We start from the raw sequence: 21564 nt of genomic DNA, 5'->3' as shown, positions 1-21564 counted from the left end.
CCTTGTCTTTCCCAAGTTACTCCTTGGATCTGGAGTGTTAGAGCGGTAGCTGCACGAAGGTGGTGGAATAGGGAGGCTCTGTGCTATAAACAGAACGTAGCCTTACCTTGTCATGCAAAGCCACGTTATTGTCTCTCTGGGCTTCACATAAGAGGCTAAATAACTCCGAGGAGGGGAGGAAGCACTTCCAGAGTGGGTCTGGTCCACAATTTCTGCTTGATTATCTTTACTTCCTGTCTTCTTGTATGGAGACCTCACTCTCTTTAAGCTATTTAGAGATAACTGCCATTAAAATAATACTCAAATAAGAGGCTAAACCAAATGACCCCTAAAATAGCTTCCAGTTCTAACCTTCTTTGGGGTCTGATTTTTAATAGGAGATAAAGGGGAAATTGCACATGTTTGCCGAGATCCTATTCCCCTATTGTCTCTAGCACAACTCAGACCACCTCCCCGCACACCAACCTTCTCCTTGAACTGCTCCTGTCCTTAAAAAGCCTTGAGGTCCACAAATGATTGTGTTGTTAATGTTGGCTCCAGGTCCTTCCTGGTGAGCGGCCAACATTGTTCTGCTCCTTGCAGGGGTCCCACCAATCTTGTTTGCCTCTGCAGAGCCTCAGCCGGCCTGGAAAATGCCTAGATCATGCTGCAGCCGCTCGGGGGCCCTCCTGCTTGCCCTGCTGCTTCAGGCCTTCGTGGAAGTGCGTGGCTGGTGTCTGGAGAGCAGCCAGTGTCAGGACCTCACCACGGAAAGTAACCTGCTGGTACGTGGGCCACAGCTGTCATCTTGGTTTGGGCATCAGATGGGGCTGGGGCTGGGGCTGGGGCTGGGACAACACAAGAGGAAGTGCTAGGGGCAAGGGGAAATTCATTCCCAGAGATAACTGGGTAATGCAGCCCAGGTCAGGAGCAGACCCCAGGGTAAAGTCGGCATTGGACCAAGAAGGGGAGGAAGCGCTTCAGGGAGATGGGTCTGGTCCACAATTTCTGTTCAATGATCTCACTCGATGTAAGCAATTTAGAGGTACTGCCATTAAAATAATGTTAATACTAATAATAGTAATAATAATAATTGCTCCTCGATTGAGCCTATATTTTCAATCTTTTAACTCCCAAATTATTCCTTTTAAAATAACCTCCTCCTATACTTTACCATTTCATTCCATTTTTCTTCCCTTTTTATCTACTACCAGCCAGCTAGGTGGTACCTCAAATCATCTCTAGAGGGAGAAGGAAAACCCAGGTGCCATTTCCCTCTAACCGGTGCCAAATGTCTCATGCTTCTTCTGGGAGATGCAGCCTTTCAGGAAGCATGTAAAGGTCCTTTGTGCCGGGTTGGAATTCCCTCCAGGTCAACACAGTGTGTGTGTATGTGTGCGCGCGCGCGTGTGCGTGCACACGCACTTGCGTGTTTTGGGAGGCACAGGTGAGAAATGATAGCAAGTCAAGGACTAAAAGACACACTGCTGGTGTCAGTGACTGAGTGCCGTCCTGCTGCCAGCACCTGCCTGGGGAAGGTGGAATGCATTTCATCACGTTCAGTGTGTTTTGCCAATGGGAACACGGAGTTAGGATAAAGGGAGAGACTTTCTCAAAAGCACAGAGCAAGCTGCACGCGGCACAGAAAGCAGAAAGAAAGACCCCAGGGAATTCTGAGAGTTCCAGTCCAGAGGGACCCAAGAGACTCAGGAGTGGAGACACTCACTGCACAGCCTCTCCCGTGACAGCTCACTAGGGAAGGAGCACTGGTCATGGTCACACCCATGGGTTCTAGACCCAGTTCTGTCACCAGGGAGCTATCGAAACTTGCCAAGGACTTTTCACCTCCCTCAGCCTCCTGTTTCATGTGTCCAGAGGAGTATGAGGTCATTTTTATTTTCCCATTAATATTCTGCTGTTAATCATTCTAAACCCATGGAGCATAAAGTTCCCAACTCAGTAGAGTGGGGGGTGGGGGTGGGGAGTGAGCCCTCCTTTGCAGTTCTGAGTACCTGAAAGCTCAAGTCTGCAGGCTATAGGCCATTGCCCTAAATAAACGAGACCACAGTCCACTTGTCCAGTTTCAAAGAGCAGAGGCACGGGCTCCATGACCCCTGCCACAGAAATAATCCTGGCTTTCTCCCCCTCCCTCCGGTCAGAATGAGGTGACGAGGAAATGAACCACCCCGTTCCAAAGCTCGCTGATTGGAGAAAGCACGGAGTCAGCTCAGGAGACTTGAAGGAACGAGAGAAAGTGCCAGATGGGGTGAGGGTAGGAGGAGATGGCTGGGGTAGGTAGGGCATGAGGTGGGTGTGCAGATCACGGGGTAAGCTTGTGGCATTACTGAAAATACAGGCCCTGGAAGTCAGATTTCTACTTTTGACACTTGGGGAGGTTCTCCTTCTAATTTCAGCCCAATGCCCCACCCATATTCATACTGAACCATATTTATTTATTCAATATTAAGTGCCTGCCACTACCACCCACCTGCCATTGATTGATTAATTCCTATATATGAGGCATATCACGGTAAGATGTTGACCCTGCTCATGGGGTGTTTGAAATACTAAGGTGTCCGGGGGACTAAAGAGACGATGCCCAGGCTGTGTCTTAGATGCCCGTGGATGCCAAGAAGAGGGGATGGGCAGACGTCCTGGGCAGGGAGACCATCCCGGCAGGGAGGCGGGCACGTGGAGAGGGCCGAGGCGCGGAGGGCGCAGGCGCAGGCGCAGCACAGAGGGCGCAGGCGCAGCCCGGGTGCGGGTGCGGGGCCATCGGGCGCTCGGTGACCTCACGCGCTCCGCTCTCCCGCAGGCCTGCATTCGGGCCTGCAAGGCCGACCTCTCGGCCGAGACGCCCGTGTTTCCCGGGAACGGTAACGGCGAGGAACAGCTGCTGACCGAGCGCCCCCGGAAGTACGTCATGGGCCACTTCCGCTGGGACCGCTTCCGCCGCGGGAACGACAGCAGCGGCGGGGCCGGCGCGGGCCCCAAGCGCGCGGAGGAGGCGGTGGCCGCGGGCGATGGCGCCGAGCCGGGGCCGCGCGAGGGCAAGCGCTCCTTCTCCATGGAGCACTTCCGCTGGGGCAGGCCGGTGGGCAAGAAGCGGCGCCCGGTGAAGGTGAACCCCAACGGCGCCGAGGACAAGTCGACCGAGGCCTTCCCCGTCGAGTTCAAGCGGGAGCGGCCCGGGCCGGCGCTCAGCCTCGAGGGCGCGACCCAGGGCGGGGAGTACAGCCCGGAGGCCGGGGCCCCGCTGGCGCTGAAGAAGGACGAGGGGCCCTACAAGATGGAGCACTTCCGCTGGGGCAGCCGGCCCAAGAACAAGCGCTACGGCGGCTTCATGAGCTCGGAGAAGAGCCAGACGCCCCTGGTGACGCTGTTCAAAAACGCCATCATCAAGAACGCCAACCAGAATGGCCAGTGAGGGCGCCGCGGGGCCCGGGGCCTCCCCCCCCACCCACCCCACCCGAAGGCGACCCCCGAACCCCCTCTCGCGGGCCGGCCCGCCTCCCAGCCTGGCTGGGCCACTCGCTCCGGGTGGGAGCCCTCGGCCTGTGAAAGCTGCCTGTAGTTAGGAAATAAAGCCTTTCAAGTTGCACATCTGCCTCTGCCTGTGAATGTTGACCGAGTGAATGACATAAGAACACGCATCCGTCAGATAAAGAGGAGCGCACAGTGGAGGAGAGGCAGAATGGGCTCCCTGTAACCAAGCGGCAGTCTATGCACAGACGGAGTGGCCCCGGAAAGGAAACGTCCTTTCCTGTCCCCTCAATCAGTGAGTCTGCAGGGGGCCAGGTAGTTGAGGTGATGGCTCAGCTAGAAGATGCACCAAAAGGCAGGATTCCTACAGAAGTGGCCATACATACAAGAGTAACCCTGGCACCTGTCCCAGGGCCAGGCCGACCTGGAACCTCCACGGCAGTGGGAAGGGCTCTCGGGGCTGGAAGCGGGGAGGCTGTGGTCATGTCCCCTGGATCTAGCTATCTGTGCCGCCTTAGGCAAGTCTCTGAACGCCAAGATTTAGTTCCCCTTCCCCTCCCTCCCTAGTGTGAGGGCTATTGTGCAGGTTAATTAAAAAAATGAACTTGATTATCTTTTTATCACTGAGAAGCTAAGTGTGAGTGCTGATGGTTGGTATCAGTGAAAATTTGCACACTGAGATACAAACATTCTCAAACATACGGTCTCACCCACACAGGCACACACCCATGGAGACACACCTGTATAAATACAATGCAATATACATGGATACTTATTCCAGTCCCACGGACTCAAGCCTTGGGATCTCTTTCCCCAGCTATGTCCACATTCTCTTCCCCCTGATGTTGCCCAACCCAGACCCTTCTCATCATTCTGTGATCGGGCCTACACTACTGTAACAGCTTCCTAACCAACTTCTCCTTGTCTCCAGTTGCTCTCCTCCCAACCCATCAGATACAAATTCTTCATAGTAATGTATACAAAAATCTTCATTCATTGGCTCAAGAGCTAAAAAAAAAAAAAGTCCCACCCCAATTTTCCATCAATTACAAACTACAGGGCAAGGCATGCTGGGCCCTTGTCAATGAAGTTCACACTCCTTACTGAACCCTACTTCCCATGTTCCCACCTAGTGATCTCTCTCTCCTCCTATCCTCTTTCAGCCTCTACTTGAAATTCCCCATCTTCTCCCACCACTTTGAATGTTACCCCGTTTTCAGCATGAGCCCAGGCTCAAGTCCACTTACCCTGGGAACGTTGTGATCTCTGCCAGCCACACCTGCTCATTTTCAGTGTTTCTGCAGTCCGCCCTCTGCAGTGGAGGGCATGCAGTCTGGCTTGGATGGCAATTTTCTTGCTGTATGTATGTCTTGTGCTCTCCTCAGGGAAACCCAACCTCCACTAGCGCAGAGGTCATGGGCTGAGTTTCTTTTATATGACCCCATGATGTCTGCACAATGCTGGGGCCAAACACATTTCCAATTCACAAGAGACTCACAGATACACACACACACACACACACACACACACACACACACGTATGCATACATGTCGACTCCATTAGACATACCAATGGGTGGTATAGATCTAAGTGGCTGGGAAACGTTTGTGTATGGCACTTACACATACTACGTTGATGATCTAGGAGTTCACAATGAAAGCAAACCAGAATGCCCTGATGTAAGAGGAATCAGAACGCCAGATTCCTGAGACAAAGCCTCCCCCACTATCACGAAGAAATGGCCCACACCTTCCCATCAGAGGATGCTCCCATGCTGGGAATCCTCATGTTTACATCTTGGTAGCATCCTTTCCCCCTACGCTCTTTCCTTTTCAAGCAAGTGAAGTAATGGCAGGTGGTGGTGGCTAAATGTTAGTGGTTAATGTTGGTATTTTCAGATCCTGTTTGCATCTCAAAAAACCATTTACTTTAAAGAAATCAAATAGGCAACCATGTGGTGACAACATTAACATTTATTTGAAAAGGGCATCATAAAGGCTCATTGGGAAATCACAACTAATAGTCCTAAAGAAGGATCTTGCTAAGAGTCCTTCTTCCCACACTCTCCGCCACCCCTCCCCCACTCCTCTTTTCCCTTCCTTAAAACTAATTTGACTCAATGAGTTTAAAATACAGAAAACTGCCACAGGCACTAATTCTGCACTTCCATATAAATACATCAGCTATTATATACATATACTGTCTACTAGAAACTACATTACACACACATGCATGCAGATGGGCACACACTTTCAGCGGGTCACGAAGTTCTAAATGGACACAGACTTGTTATAATGTGTGGGCTGCAGCATTTGTGGAGTTACAGCTCTGCACCCCACAGGCCAGAATCAACAGTCATAGAGGAAGAGCTCAAAAGGGGGAGATGATGAGGCCCTAAGGTCTCCAGGAGGAGGAGCGTGCTGGTCAACCTGGCTGGTGCTAAAAGAGAGCCTGGAAATCTGCCTTCTGACCCCAACAGCCCCCAGGGCCCCAGCCACTGCCCCTGTGTCTTTTCCCCACTTCCCCAGCTGGCCAGGCCCATATTGACTATCCTCTCCAGTCTTCAGATGTGGTTAGCTTTCCAAGGTGAAGAGGACGAAGAAGCAACACACTGCCCCAGACGTGAGGAAGATGTCTTGTTTCAGCACAACCTCCTGCCAGGTCTATGGGTCAGGGAAGTGGGCATGGCCTGCCAAAATGAGCTGATCTCCTTGTCTACCTTCAGTCTTTTTAAAAAAATTATATATATATATATTTTTTTTTCAGAGAGGAAGGGAGGAGAGATAGAAACATCAATGATGAGAGAGAATCATTGATCAGCTGCCTCCTGCATGCCCACTATTGGGGATCGAGCCTGCAACCTGGACCTGTGCCCTTGACCAGAATCGAACCTGGGACCCTTCAGTCCACAGTCCCACGCTCTATCTACTGAGCCAAACCAGCTAGGGCTACCTTCAATCTTAATATTGAAGGTAACAGCTCAGGTCTCGTCCTTTCCCACAGGCGCTCAGCCAGGGAAATGCCATTTCATGGTTATGAAGAGGAATCGGGAGAAACAGCCTCACTTCTCAGTGACACTCTCTGTACCCAGGTCAGGACTGGGGACAATGCTATAGCAACTGGAAGGTGTCCCGATCCAGAGGCCCCCAGGGAAGCCCAGAGGTCTGGCCTTTGAGCCATTGAAAGGTACCCCGAGGCTGTTCTAATTCTTAAGCCAGCTGAAACGCGTTCTCTGGGACCCAGAACATCGAGTGCAAAGGGCAGTGCATAGGTGACGTCACACTTCTTCAAGCACTTCAGTCGGTCCCCGCCCCACCTTTTCACTGCTCATCTGTTTCTACTTGTGTCTGAGGTGGAGGGCTGCAGAGAGGAGCATCTGGGGACTTTTCTAGTGCTTCTTCTTCCCTGCGTGGGTTCCTTCTCCAGAGAGGAGGCAGTTAGGAGTCAAGAAACCACTTATTTCTTCTTTTCGGGGGAGGAAGATGAAGACGGACACTGGAGACCCCACTGCGGGGAAGGCAGGAGGAGCCTCCAGGATCACATTGGTGCTTCCTGCTGACCTGCTGCTTATGCCTGGACATGACTCAGCTGAACAAACAGAACTTTCAAGTGTCAAGTACATTCACACCCATTAAGTTATGTCTGCAGAGTGAGTGCTAACCAAACCGACCCCTTGCCCATGAGGCAAGAGCCCTCAGTGGCTTTGGGGAGCAGCTGGCTCAAAACCACAGTAGACAAGGGGGAGCAGAAAGGGCTGGTCACAAGACACGGTGCTGTCAGACGCTACGGGGCTCGGAAGGCAGGAAGCAGTGGTGGATGCGAGGCCCAGGGCCGGGGCGCCCACCAAACTGCTTGGCATTCATTCCCAGGGTTTGTGGAGGGGCACGTGGGGAGGGGTGAAGGAGAACTGCTTAATTTACCATTTCATTGTCTGTCTGAGTCAACACTCACCTTAAACTTTCTGATTCGGAGGCATACTTGGCCAGAATCCAGGTTCTACCTCCTGGCAGCAGGCAACCTAATATCCTACTGAGTGTGAGTTGAAATTGAATCTGGGAAGACGGCACTCAAAAACACGGCCAGTTCTCTAAATCACGTCTTTGCTATGCAGCTGTGACGGAAAGAAAAGGCTGCTTCGGACAGAGAAGAGGAAGGAGCAGCTGAGTGTATGAAGAATGGGAACCTTGCACCCTGTTCTGCACCCTGTTCCCAGGGAGGGGTAGGGAGGGACAGGGGGACGTCTGCGGGGACCTGCAGGTCTCTAGTCCTAGTGCTAGCTCTAGAAAGAGGCTCCAGGGCCCTGCCTCCCACATCTCAGAACCAGGGTCCCAAGGGCAGTGCTCAGGGTGCAGTTGCCCTGGGGGTGGACCCTAAAGTCAAGGAGACACAAGAAAGAAGCAGAGTTCCTCATCAAAGCTGAGCAGGGGATACAGATGGGAAGACAGGCTTATGGCGCCAGATTCAGATTTCCTGCCCGACTGATGAGGCTCAGTGGTGGAGCGTCAACCCAGGAACCAAGAGGTCACGGGTCTGATTCCCTGAGGTCAGGGCACATGCTGGGTGGCAGGCTCAACCCCCTAGTGGGGGGCGTGCAGGAGGCAGCTGACCAATGATTCTCTCTCATCATTGATGTTTCTATCTCTCCCTCCATCTCCCTTCTTCTCTGAAATCAATAAAAATATATATATTAAAAACAAAGATTTAGATTTCCTGTGAAGCTTCTCCCAAAAATTATTTGCCTTCAAGTTTGTTTCAAGTTATCTGAAACGTGGCTTCTTAATAAGGAGATATTAAAGTGAGGGGAAATCTCAGTTGATGCTTGTAAAGTTGGGTTGAACACTAGCCAGAAGCCACGTGGCCAGGAGCCGGCTGGACCCTGTAATCATGCAGGCCATCTGGAAGCTGCAGGCCCCTATCACGGAGGCAGCTCCCAAGGGGGAAAATGACAAGAACAGGGTCAGGAAGCCCCTCCCAGAGAGAGCTGCACAGTAATGGGAAACGCATTTGTTAAGTTTCTCCGGATTTGAGGAAATACACCTGGGCTGATCATCAGACTCTCACTGCGTCTGTGCAGGGCCATGAAGGGGTGTGACCCCAGGGTGTCTGCTTCTGACCCCACCCCACGCTGCCTAAAATTGTACCCTAAAAGGGATTCCTTTGGGGGCGAAGAATCTATTCACCCTCTCTCTTTAAAAAAAAAAAAATTCTCCAGGGAAGAATCATTTGGCCATTCACACCTTACTGTGAGTTACATTAGCTCAGAACAGTTGTGGGAAGTTCCACTGGAAGAGAAGAACTATTTGGTGAGGCCCAGGAGGAGGCCCAGAAGGAGGCCCAGGCGAGGTCCAGCCAGAGGCAGCTGGGACGGGGACAAGAAGGGGAAGGGAGCGCACAGCAAGCAGACTCCTGGCTCCTCCTCGGCACACAGACCGGCTGGCGGGACTCCGGGGAAATGCAGAACCCAAAGGGGTCCCCACCGCTCTCCCCAAGCCTCGAGCTTGGCCAGGTGGGACTGAGGTCCGGACTTTGTCCAAAGAGTGAAAAAAGTCATTCCAGTATCAGGTGCTGGATCCTTCTTTCCTCAAGGAAACATCCACAACGTTCGTTGACTTCTGACATCTTTGAGTCCCAAAGTGCTCCTCCCGCCACCACCATCCCTTCCCAGTGCCGCCCTCTCCGCCCCCCGCCCCCCTCCCTCACTCCCCAGCCCAGCCAGGCCAGGCGCCTCTTCCCCGGGAGGTGCTGTGGGCAGGCTGGGCCCTGCAGTAGCTCCTCTCTCAAGTCATCTAGAACCAGATTATCTGGTCCTGCCCTCCCTCATCCCAGAAGCTGTAGAAACACACTGGGCTCCACAGGAAGAAAGGCGTTAAAGAGAGAGCTCAACTCGGAGAAACGTCCAGAAGGGAGAGAACCATGGGAGGGCCAAGCAAGCTCCCTCTGAACCAAGGAGGTGAAAGAGGGACCTGCCCACTTCTGCCTGCTGCGCCAGGGGGAGGAGGGGGCAGGCCCGGCCTGGGGAGACCGCCCCTCCACCAGCAGCCACCGGCCCTTCACGTCATCCTTTGCTGCCCCCTCCCGTGTGTCTCGACCCAGCTCCTGTTATAAGGGCTCAACACCCATTAATAATAGAAAGAATCACTAAGAGAAGCTGGCAGGGCGAGTGGGAGAGTGGAAGAGACGCAGGAGACCTGAGGGCCTCGGGACGGAGCAGGGGGTGCTCTGAGGAGAACGGTCCTCCAGCTTCCAGCTCTCCCCGGGGCTTTCTCTAGATTGCTGTCTACAGGGTCCTTTGACCAACGGTGGCTCCATCCAGTCCCTTCCTGGGGGATGGCAGCTGTGCCCTCTCCCACCCCCCCACCCCCCATTAAAGCCTTTCACTTGCTGCACCACCACACCACGCAGGAGCTGCAGGACCTCAGACACCCCCTGCCCCCCATTCTTGGCCCCTCGCTGACACAAAGGAGACTAAAGGGTACAGTTGAGAGGCTTATTGGTCCTAGAGGGGCAGCTAGCCAACCCCTCAGGGGACACAGGGGAAGCGGGAGGGTCTGGGGCTCTACCTTGCTTAGCTGGGAAGGTGACCTTTTCTGAGATCCTGTTAGACGTGCACGTGGTAGGGGTGGGGTGTGAGGGTGAGCCCCTCCCTCAGACCCACCCCTCCAAGCAGCTCCACCTCTTGGAATTCAGTATACACACAGGTCTGGAAACTTCATCTCGTAGACGGGGATGGAGTGGTTCTGAGGCTGGCCGTAGGCTGCGGTGATGGTTCCTGATGGGCTGGGCGGGGGCCTGGGCAGGAGCACATGGAGGAGAAAGGGATGAGGAGCGGGTCCCACCCCATGCAACCAAGCAGAGCAGCTGATTTGTGTTGCTCTTTGAACAGGGACCAGAGCCTTTGTCACTCCGTGGGTTCCCCGGTTTCAAGTTGTTCTAGAACCTACAGCTCCATGCAGGCTCTACAGTGACAAGGTTGCTTTAGAAAGTAAAGTCTCAGCCTGGGAAACAAGGACCCCTGACTCTTTTCCAGGGTTCACTGAGCCGTCTCTTTTCCTCTCTAGTCTCAACTTCCTTTTTGGGGAGAGTTGGTGGCTGACTCCAGCCCTGGAGACAGAGGCTGGGGAGAGGAGGACTGCAGACAGTGAGAGGAAGACTCGGGAGGAGGGCGCCCCACGCTGGGCCACAGAGGTAGGGGGGCCCCGGGCCAGGGCTGCCACTTACCGGATGGTGATTTCGAAGATCTGATTGAGTTTGCTCTGCAGCAGTGACGCCTAGACGCAAACAGAGGGAGAGTTAGCTGGGGTGCCCGCACGCTGCGGGTGGTCATGAGCCCACCTGTCCAGAGCGCGCACTGGAGGTCTGGGCAGGGCAGCCTCAGGAAGGGATGGTGGGAGCTCGTTCCCAGCACTTGTCTGTGGACCCTGGCTGTGGGTTCAGGTCAGGCAGAGCCCCCCGGCCACGGCCTGCGGGGGCAGCACAGAGACCGGGAGCACCACGAGGACTTCAGCAGGCGGTTCTTGAAGGGCCCTTAGCTCCTCCAAGCGGGACGGTAGCGCCTGCTGGGCATGGAGTCAGGAGGCTCAGAGCTGGTTCCAGCTCTTAACTCCAAAGAAGCAGTTGTGCATAATTGGCTCCGATTGCGTGAGGGAGCCGTGCACGTGTTCTGTACCTGGGCCTCAACGCCGAGCTCATGAAATGAGCAGCATCTACTTCCTGAGATGGGACAAGAGGTCAGGATAATATAGGCCCCCCAAATCGACATTATACTTACATGTATTTATATATTATCTAACCTAATAATAGACAAACATGCAAATTGACCGCACCTCCGCTACGCCCCACAGCCAATCAGAGCGAACAAGATGGCGGTTAATTTGCATATGCGGGTGCTGAGCAGCCTGGGTCCCGTAAACATCCTCCGGACCCAGGCTGCTCAGAGCCTGTAGGCTCGCGCTTAGGTCCTGAGCGGCAGGGGCCCAGAACGCCCCCTGGCCACTGGGAGCCTTGGCAGGCGGGAATGTTCCCGTCCCCCAAACACTTGCAGCAGTCTGGGGTCTGGGAAACATCCTTCAGACCCAAGCCTCTCAGATCCTGTAGGCCTGCGCTTAGGTCCTGAGTGGCGGGGGCCCCAGAACGCCCCCTGGCCACTGGGAGCCTTGGCGGGCGGGAATGTTCCCGCCCCCAAACACTTGCAGCAGTCTGGGGTCTGGGACCTAAAGCTGCTCAGAGCCTGTAGGCCCGCGCTTAGGTCCTGAGCAGCAGGGGCCCCAGAACGCCCCCTGGCCACTGGGAGCAGTCTGGGTTCTGGGAAACATCCTTCAGACCCAAGCCGCTCAGATCCTGTAGGCCTGCGCTTAGGTCCTGAGCGGCCTGGGTCCCATAAACATCCTCCAGACCCAGGCCGATCAGAGCCTGTAGGCCCGCGCTTAGGTCCTGAGCGGCAGGGTCCCAGAATGCCCTCTGGCCACTTGGAGCCTAAGGGTGCAGGCGCCAAGGGGCTGGGTCCCGCAACATCCTCAGGACCCAGGCCAGTTCGAGCCTGTAGGCCCCTTGCTTAGGTCCTGAGTGGCAGGGGTCCCAGAACGCCCCCTGGCCACTTTGAGCCTATAGGTGCAGGAGCCAAGGGGCTGGGGGCGGGGCGGGGGGGGCGGAAACATCCCCTGTCACCATAGTGCCCCCAGCTGCTTGGGAATGCTCCAGCACCAAGAGGCAGTTTGGGTCCACGCCCCCAGCCTGGCACACATGATGGGGGGCTGGCTGCTGGCCTCTGGGGTGTGTGGAGACCCTGGCGGCCACCGCTGTGTGCGGCCCAGGGGTCCCTGCATGCCCCCCAGCCTGGCGCCCATGGTCAGGGCTCATACAGGAGGCAACCAATCAAAGTGTCCCTCTCACATTGATGTTTCTCTCTGTCTCTCCCTCTCTCTTCCACACTCTAAAAATCAATGGGAACATACCCTCAGGTGAGGATTTAAAAAAAAATGCATATCCTATGAAAGACACATCTTGAAAATGCCTAAAGAAAGTTGTCATTTTTTCTTGGTGAAGGGACTGGAGTCCGTGTTGATGAAAACACCTTGGTGGCTGTGGTGACTGGCAGTGGCTGCAGCAGCGGGGTGATGGGGCTGGTGCCTTCCCTGATCAGCCCGGTTGCCTCCCACAAAGGAGCGTGGGGAGCGGGCCTAAGCCATCAGTAGGACATCCCCTGAGGGCACCCAGTATGTGAGAGGGGGCAGGTTGGGCTGAGGGACCCCCCACCCCAGTGCACAAATTTCATGCACCGGGCCCCTAGTTATATATAGTTATCATAATAATTGGAAATATATATGTATATTATATTATATTATATTATATAATAAAAAGACATGTTTTTATTGAGAGGAAAAAGTACAATAAAGTATGAGTTATTTGTAACTTCTGAATGTTTACAAGTATATTTCATTGTTATTAAGAGGAACATTGTGACTAGTAAGTCCTGGCATATAAAATCAATCTCAAGAAATGTTTGTGCCTTTCCCTTGAGTATAGACACGAGCCCTTCTTTCCCCTTGCCTGGGGCCCCCTCTCTCAGACCTTCCCCAGGCCAGCTGTTCATCCCCCGGCCTGCAGGGTCCCGTTGCAAACACTGGCCATCGTTCCTTCCCCCTGGGCTCCTTCCCCATCACTCCGTCATGTGACGGTCAGACTGGCACCAACCTCGCAAGAGTAGTCATGAGGATGAAATAAACTAACAGGTGTGAGATGTTCTGGTGCATCTCACAGATAAAGTGCTATGTATACACTTGCCATACTATATAATAAAAGGCTAATATGCAAATTAATCGAATGGTGGACCAATGGGTCACTATGATACACACTGGCCACCAGGGGGCAGACGCTCAATGCAGGAGCAGGCCCCTGGTGGTCAGTGTGCTCCCACGGGGGAGTGCCGCTCAGCCAGAAGCCCTGAGCCTGGCAAGCGCAGCAGCAGTGGCGGGAGCCTCTCCTGCCTCTGTGGCAGTGCTAACTATGTCTGACTGCTGGCTTAGGGGAGCCGGCCTAAGCCATCAGGTAGACTTCCCCCGAGGGCTCCCGGACTGCAAGAGGGCACAGGCCAGGCTGAGGGACCTCCCTGAGTGCACGAATTTCGTGCACTGGGCCTCTAGTTATGATAATAATTGTTAAAGTCTGTCGGTCTGATGCAGGAGCTCCTGAGGTCAGGACTTCTTTCTTACATGAAAAGTGCGAGGTCTGGAGGCCGGTATGGCCAATAGACAAGTCTTTGGGTTCATGGGGAAGCCATGTAGGGCCAGGGTGTTGCTGGCATCTAAACCCTAATTTCTGGGTGACTAACGTGCCAAGATCCAGCAACTCCGTCCTGCCCCGGACCCTTTGGCCCCCGAGGGCTGGCCCCTGTGGCCTCACTCACCCGGGCCCCGCAGTGCGCTGCGATCTCCTCGAAGGGCGCCTTCTGGAACTTCTCCACCACCTGCCGCCGCCGCTCACGCTCCTGCTCCTCCACCGCCACACTGTCCACTGCAGCACAGAGCGGGGTCAGCCCGCAGGGCCTGCCCCACTGACGTGGAGCTGGGCGGACTCCGCCCGGGAGCTCTGTCTGGGACCGAAGCTCCGGTCCCCCTCAGCTGATGGGCTGGGTGCGGGGCCCTGGAGGGTGTGGGGCCATCACGTGGCCCCAGCAGGTCTAGACCTTTCCTGAGGGCTCGGTGACCTTCCTTGCGTAAGGGTTTGAGAACCAGTTGAGCAGACCCTGAAGCTGGGCTTTTAAAGCCCCAGGTAACTGCACTGCCACTAGGACTCTTAACGGGAAGTTCCTGGAATAGGAAGTGCTGTAGGGGGGGGGGGGGTTGAAAAGGGACGTGGACAATGGAAAGGCCAGACAGACCACAAAAGCCAGCCCAGAGCCCCTGTGGCAGAGCGGTATGAAGCTATTTATTCCTCTTGGTATCCAAATGAGTTAGAGAAAAAAGGGGAGGGGTCTCAAATGTGTCCATCATCCGCTGTTTAAGAAGGCAGAGAGTGTGTACGTTCAGGAGGACCATCAGTGACAACAAAAATAAAAGAGGTCTGGCATTTGAAGACATAATTTGTCATCAGCATTCAGAAAAATCCTCTCATTTGGAGTACTTCAGACAGAAGACGTAATACTACATTTTAAAATCTATTGCCGCCTGCTGGTGTCGCTCAGTGGTTGAGCATGGACCCATGAACCAGGAAGTCAGAGTTCAATTCCCCCGTCAGGGCACATGCCCGGGTTGCAGGCTCGATCCCCAGTAGGGGGCATGCAAGAGGCAGCCAATCAATGATTCTCTCTCATCATTGATGTTTCTATCTCTCTCTTCCTCTCCCTTCCTCTCTGAAATCAATAAAAATATTTTAGGAATCTGTTGCCATTATTAAATAAACACTAATATGATTTGTTCTTAATATATTTCATTGGTCAACTTGTTCTTCTGTATCACATTCTAACAAAAAACAGTCTTAAGTCTTTATACACAACTGCTTTTTACCTGTCTGTAACCCTCAGTGGATTACCTCGAAGGCAGCAGTCAGAGGAAAAGAGGTTGTCTGACCTAAGATACCCAGGGCAACACTGCTGAACCCTCACGAGAGCAGGGCTTCCCACTGCGGCTTTGGGAGTTGGGAGGAGTTCAGAGGAAGCCACAATGTCTGCCCTCCAGTCTGTGCTGCATCATTCCCAGGAGGACAGCAGATGGGGCTGCACACACCCACTCGCTCGCAACCAAGACCCAGCTCTGCCCTCCCTTCCAACCCGCTCCCTGGGGGCCTCCCACTTACCGATGGCCTTCTTTAGCGTCTCATAGGTGATCTCCTCTGCTGGTACTCGCTGCGGGAGAGGGGACAAGTGTTACAAAGGTGGAGCGGGGGAGGGATCAGAGGAGGCAGCCTTGGCTTCCTGAGTTACCTGGCAGCCCCCTCACTTCTCAAAGAATGTCCCAATGGGCAGAAACTCCCTCAGCACACCCACCTTCTCGCCAAGGTCTCCGGAAGCTCTCCAGGAGTAGTGACATGGGGGTGGGGAGGCTAATTCCTCATTAGAGTCTCCACTAAAAGAACCCATTATCCCCTCCCCCGGCTTGTCCCATTAAGCCCAGTGGGAGGAAAACACTGTGTAATAATAATAAAACAAATCTTCAGACACCTAACAGAAAATATTGGAAGCAAGAGGAGATTATATTTGCAGATGGCCGTATAATCTCAAATGTCAATTTCCAGAACTGAATAACATTTTTGAGGACTTATGGGATGTGGGTGGGGAGTAGCATCCAACTCATGCTGCGGTTCTAACATTTCTGAGATTCCCAGTCTTGTAGAGCTGGAAGGGCCTGGTTCAACCTCATTTCACTTCTCCAATTAGCCTCCTTCCTTCCATGGGAAGGTTCTAGATAAGCTCTGAAAAGCCCAGGACGGGAGGTCTCCCCCAGTAACTGAAGGTTGAGGGCATGGTGACAGGGAGGCTTGATCTCGACCCCAATGACTTCTCCTTGCTCCTTGGGGAAAGACTAAGTGTCCATACTGTCCTCCGTGGCCACACCAGCCCTAATGGGTAGACACTGTCCCTGCCCCAACTCCGCAAGTCTTCTTGTCCAAGTCCTCACTTCTTCCTCCCTCCTCCAAGTCCCCTCCCCATTGCTTTCCCATTTGAGAAGTAAATTTGATATTTCCACTATAATTCCTTATTCTCCCTTTCTCGTGGGTACATCTGCTTTATTTTCTGAGGTACAAGAAACAATGGCAGGGGAGATAGCACATATTCCGTTGTACAGAAACTAGACATTCACAGCCCTCAAGAAAAGATGGGAGAGAGATCTTTCAGCTGCAGCTTTCTCTTTAAAAGAGCACCTTTATGGATGCGTCTCACCCTCATCTCTCCTATTAATCCTTCCAATTTCCAATATGGAGCATGTTTGTCTCCACCGTGAATGGCGAATGACAACCAACAAGTCTTTCAAGAGCGATTTTTTATGGCATCCTCATGGGAGTGCAGTAGGGAGGAAGGTGGATACAGATCGTATCTTCCAGATGGAAATGTCTGTGGTCTATGGGATGACAGTAGGAAAACCAGACTTCCCTGAGAAATTTACTTTCTGTGCAACCTTAACTGTGTTGTGCAGTTAGCGGGGCTTGGAACATAGAGTGTTTGACTGCATAGAAGGCAGGAGCAGGTGCCCGCCCCCGGGGATGCTGGGCTTCACCAGGACAGTGTATCGGGGAGACACTCACCTCCTCCCTCTCGGGGCTGTTCCTAGATTCCACCTCCACCTGCAGGGAAATGGTTTCTCCAATGCTCTTCCTCTTGGACAAGCGATCCTCATCTGGGAAAGGAGAAGCCAGAAGCTAGATTCCTAGCCATGGGGGAGCGAGCCAGGATCACGCCCCTGGCACCCTCTCCCACGCCTTCTGCTTTGCCTGGTCCACGTCCTCTGGGGGCTCAGGGCACGTGGAGTCTACAGCTGGATTTTACAGCCGAGCCTTCTCTGCCCATTTTAGGATGGTGAGTTCTGCTCTTCAGGACTAAGATTTTGAAATCCTTGATGAGCACAAAGAAGCTTCTTATGACCAGAAAGCATATCTCAACTTGTGCAAGCGTCATCTGCTCGTAGCACTAACTATAGCGTCATAGCTCCTGGCTGTCATTTGTGTAGCATTTACTACGCGCATTTGCCTTCATTATTTTATGTACTTTTCACACCAACCCTCTAAGGCAAGTACTGTTAATATACCTAGTTTACAGTCAAGGAAATGGAAGTCGATGACAGAGAACTGGGTCTCTGTAGCCCATGTGCGGCACAGTGGGGCCTCTCCCATCCACAAGCCAGGCTACCTTGTGGGCCAGTTACTTCTAAGGACCGGGCCCAGAGGAGAGGTGGAGAAATCCAGAGGATCTCGCCATAGACCTCCACTGTGCCTTTCAGCTCTTGTGTGACATCCATGGTGCCATGGAAGGCGACTGAAGTCCCTTACACTCAGGCCCGTACCTGGCCATGACAAGCCAGAGGCAGGCCTGGGAGTCCTTGAGCAGAGCTCATACCTGTCAGCTGAGGGATGTAGGGCAGGGAGAGCCTGTCTGAATTGTAGCCACTGCCCCCCAGGACTTCACTGATCTTGCTCTGGAGGAAGAGGAACTCAATCACCACTCCATCAAGATCCTGAGACAGCCTGGACCACAAGGGAGGGAAGAGGCAAGTGAGAGCCGTGGGTAACGAGGATGATTTCCTAATAACTTATTATAAAGGCAACATTCATTATACCAAATGACAGAGATGCAAATGGGGGAAAAAATCACCCATTGTACTACTTCCAGAGATAACCTTCAGTGAGCAGAATCCTTCAGTCACATACATTTACACACACACACACACACACACACACACACACACACACACACAACACCCCGCCCCCTTCCTGTTCTATGATCTATTTCATGTACCTCTTCTATAGTGAATATATCACATTAGCTACTCTTTGAAACCATTGTCAATGGGCTAGCAGTCGTCTGCTGTGTGGATGGCCATAATTGATAAAGCCATCCCCTGGTGTTGGACATTTTCCCCCCAGAGTATCTTTTCCTTGTGTTCCTCTGATGCTGAAGTGACATCAGTCTGACAATGCCACTTGGATTGATGGCAGTGTCTTGTCTGGAACAATTGCTCCAAGATTCCTCCCCCATGGGCGTGGTCACAGCTCCCAGAGGTAGCATCACATAACCTATATGGTACAACACATCGAGATGGCTCAAGGTGTGTATTACAGTCCCATGCCTGTCAAACTTGACCCAGGACCTATGGGCCACGGGCAGGTTCTACTTTTTCAGCCCTAGAGCCCATAGAGGCCTAAGCCCCTGCCTCTGACAGCCCACCTTCTTACTCAGCTGCCTTTGATTTCCTGGACCATGTACACTCCTCACCTGGGCTTCTCCACAAACACATCCTCAGGGAGCATGTACGGAGCCTCTTTCTTCCTGGTCTCTATCACCTGGAGTTTGGGAGGAATCACAGGGTCAGAGCTGGGTGCGGCCGGGAGAGGGTGCTCCGAACAAGCAAATGGAAGAGCTCCTGCCCACTCAGTGTTTCCTCCCTCCTGCAAATCGGGGGCAGAGCGCCCTACAGCGGGCTTCTGAGGGAGAAACTCAGACCACAGTGACCCTCAGAGCAGCCGGGCGGTCTGCTCAGGCTCTCCCCCTGACACATATGCACTCAGTGTCCCCCCGAATGCCGGGGACTTAGCTCCCAAGAGACTGTTCTTTCTTGCTTCTGTGACCTGTTCCTGGTTTCTCTTTAAACCCGGAAAACGGAGCATAGGTCACGCTGTTCCCAAGCCCTGGTGCATAGCAAACACATCCTGCTGACAGTGACATGTTGAGTTTCCCTCGGTATCCTTTGCAGATTTTTGACAAGGACGGTGAAAGTTATTAAGACGGTGAGAAGTGGGAGGACAGTTGGCAGGCAAGTGTAGGGGGAAGGCGAGTACGCAATGATGCTACTATTTTTAATGAAGAGGATGACTAAGCACGGGGCTCGTGCAATTAAGGAAAAGTTCTGGGGAAACCCCAAGTTGAGGGCTTCCTGAGTTCTCACAGTCACAAGGACACCTCAGGGTCATGAGGACACCAACCTCATGGATGTGCTGGCAGAAGGCAGGCACTGTCGTCAGCTGGCTGATGAGGTTCAGGTAGGCCGCGCACAGCGCGAAGAGGGCGCAGCGGTTGTAAACAGGCAAGTTCTCTTCGTTGACCTGGGCCAAGTCCTGTGGCAACACCGAGGGGCGTTTGCAGCTTTTCAATGACAAACTCTACTGGTGCCCCACCTTCTGCCTAACCACAGGGAGATGGCCCCCTGCTCTAGCCTGAGCTTCTTTCAGCATTTGCCTCATCATTTCCTGGCAGTCAGAAGCCATCCTTATTAAAGCTGAAGTGAATGTCCCTTGAACAATCCATGAGAGCCGATGACCTCAACCCCCACTTTGCAGTTCCAGCTTTTCGTGACTTTTGACTATCCAAACCCTCACCATTAAGCCCACCTCTAGGACGCTGCTTCCTTCGCTACAGACCTTGCATGATGCTTGGAGGACGGGATTGGCTTGCTACATTGGGTTCACATGTTAAATTGAGAAAGTTGTGGGAGTTACTAGGGCAAGCATGTCAAACTCAAAGGCTAACATGGGGCAAATAAATGAGGCGTGCGGCCCGTGGGCTGTGAGTTTGACATGCTTGTACTAGGGGATTGGGATACAAAGGAATCTCAAATTCCAGAATGAAGACAATCATAGCATCTAGGTTAGCCTTGCAGGATTTAGCACTATCAAGCAGGTGGCCTAAGACTGGCCACCACTGAATTTCTAGGCTTGCCACAATTCAGGATGCAATGCCCGCCTAGCTTCAGGCCCCTGGAGACCCTTATCTTTGAGATCTGAAGGGCATACCCCAGTGCCTAGAGTGTACTCCCACCCAGGCAGACTTTGAAAGTCTAAAGCCCTGTGTAGTGTCACACTGCCTGCCTAAGAGTCACAAGGGAGGCCTGTTGAATCTATGGGCCCCCAGGCTCAGGACAGAACTGGAAACACGTATTTTTTAATAAATGCTTGAGGCGATTCAGAAGCAAATTTGGGAACCAGATGATTTGCTCTGGAATCACTCAGGGCTTACAAGCAACCCCTTGGCAATCCTTGGAGTCCCATTCAGACTCTTTAAGAGGCTTGAAATACTGAGGGCTAATGACCCTGTTAACCTGGGTCTCCTTTAGCCTGAGAATGGGCCGAAGCCATGGAGCACACATTCTTCATGGTTCACCTACAGGGCTACGGCTGGTGGTCTTCATGGAAGAATGGCCAACCAAGGGCACAGTATTCCCAGCGCCAAAACAATGGTTAAGCAGCTGCTACCCAGCACTCTGATTAGTGCTTGGTCACAACAGGTCCTCCCCGCCCCCGATCCTGACCCCCATGTCCCACCTGAATAGCCAGCACCAGGCGGATGAGGTCTACCACCACCTCCTCGTTGGCCAGCTCGATGCTGATGAGCGCCAGCAAGCTGTAGAGTGCCTCGTAGTGCTTCTGTGTGTTCGTTTCCTCCTTACAGCTCAGGTAGATGTGTCTGTAGAGCTGCTGGGCGTGCTGGAGACGGGGATAGGGGCGTGGGCAAGGCCACCGTGGCAGGCCGGGGACAGGAGGAGCAAGAAGAGAAAAACTCATCTGAAGAAAGTGGGAAAGCTGTGTATACCTCACTTCTACCCCCAGGGAGAGGACGCCCAGTGCACGTGAACACGGGCAGGAGTGCGTGTTTAGGGAAGGCTGGGTCCAGTCAAACCAGCAACAACAGCTGCTGCCAAAGTTGTTTCGGGAGCAGAACGCAGTCACTGGCCTGGTCCTCATTCTGGCCTTGGTGATGGGTATGACCCTAGGGGCTGCTCATCCCGCCCACACAAAGAGGGAGGAGGCCGGCTCCGGGAGCGGGGGGTCAGCAGAGACTGGGGTCCCAGGGCCTGGCCTGCTGGGGATTCACTGTATCTTCAGGTAACATTTGCTAACCTTCTTCATGAAGATGGTGTCCTGTCGGGAGCACTTATCCACTTTCAGCTTCAGGACAGAGATGTCACTGAGGGTACTGGAAGGGGACATGAGGGGCTACCTTAGCCCATGTGTGAGGCCAGTCGGAGCTCATGTGGTGTCACTGGGCTTCATCCTGATGTCATGGGTTGTACCAAGGCCTCTCAGTGCTCCTCCAGCCCTGGTTCCTAACCCACTCTCTGCTTTCTCCCAAGTTCTCTAGTTCCTGTCCCCTTTTCTTTAAAAAAAAATTTTTTTTTAAGATTTTTATTTATTTCAGAGAGGAAGGAATAGGGAGAGAGAGATAGAAACATCCACGATGAGTGAGAATCATGGATCGGCTGCCTCTTGGAAGTCCCCCACTGGGGATCGAGCCCACAACCCGGGCATGTGCCCTTGACCGGAATCGAACCTGGGACCTTTCAGTTCGCAGGCCGACGCTCTATCCACTGAGCCAAACCAGCTAGGGCCCCTTTTCTTAAATATTGATCTAGATTATTCTTTTCCTCCCCATCTGAAAACTCCCTTTAGTAGGAGCTATTTAT

The 21564-nt window shown here is 53.2% G+C and overlaps 2 protein-coding genes across 3 annotated transcripts in view; one reads left to right on the top strand and one right to left on the bottom strand.

The window, feature by feature from the left end:
* The first annotated feature begins 632 nt into the window (after positions 1 to 632).
* On the top strand, positions 633 to 3580 carry POMC (proopiomelanocortin). The gene is made up of 2 exons (XM_008162362.3): positions 633 to 764; positions 2795 to 3580. Exons 1-2 carry the CDS (start codon positions 633 to 635, stop codon positions 3404 to 3406), a joined length of 744 nt encoding a protein of 247 aa, XP_008160584.2. The 3' UTR covers positions 3407 to 3580.
* A 6356-nt stretch (positions 3581 to 9936) lies between these two features.
* The window catches only part of EFR3B (EFR3 homolog B), a 97730-nt gene continuing 86102 nt past the window's right edge, over positions 9937 to 21564 (bottom strand). For both annotated transcript variants that reach the window (XM_008162363.3, XM_054728447.1), the window contains 10 exons: positions 21002 to 21077; positions 20426 to 20587; positions 19091 to 19222; positions 18384 to 18451; positions 17508 to 17635; positions 16700 to 16791; positions 15254 to 15302; positions 13866 to 13972; positions 10682 to 10731; positions 9937 to 10252 (listed from right to left, as the gene is read on the bottom strand). In XM_008162363.3, the coding sequence (XP_008160585.3) occupies positions 10147 to 10252; positions 10682 to 10731; positions 13866 to 13972; positions 15254 to 15302; positions 16700 to 16791; positions 17508 to 17635; positions 18384 to 18451; positions 19091 to 19222; positions 20426 to 20587; positions 21002 to 21077 (970 nt within the window). In that variant the 3' untranslated portion in view covers positions 9937 to 10146. The remainder of the gene's footprint in view (positions 10253 to 10681; positions 10732 to 13865; positions 13973 to 15253; positions 15303 to 16699; positions 16792 to 17507; positions 17636 to 18383; positions 18452 to 19090; positions 19223 to 20425; positions 20588 to 21001; positions 21078 to 21564) is intronic.

The sequence above is a fragment of the Eptesicus fuscus genome, chromosome 16 (genome assembly GCF_027574615.1).
Source record: "Eptesicus fuscus isolate TK198812 chromosome 16, DD_ASM_mEF_20220401, whole genome shotgun sequence".
Classification (NCBI taxonomy): Eukaryota; Metazoa; Chordata; class Mammalia; order Chiroptera; family Vespertilionidae; genus Eptesicus; species Eptesicus fuscus.
Note: the sequence above shows the minus strand (reverse complement) of the source record. Positions and strands in the feature narration are given on the sequence as shown.

Coding starts and splice junctions, on each gene's coding strand:
- POMC (XM_008162362.3), top strand. CDS start 633: ATGCCTAGATCATGCTGCAGCCGCTCGGGGGCCCTCCTGCTTGCCCTG. Junction 765..2,794: donor CCACGGAAAGTAACCTGCTG/GTACGTGGGCCA, acceptor GCTCTCCCGCAG/GCCTGCATTCGGGCCTGCAA.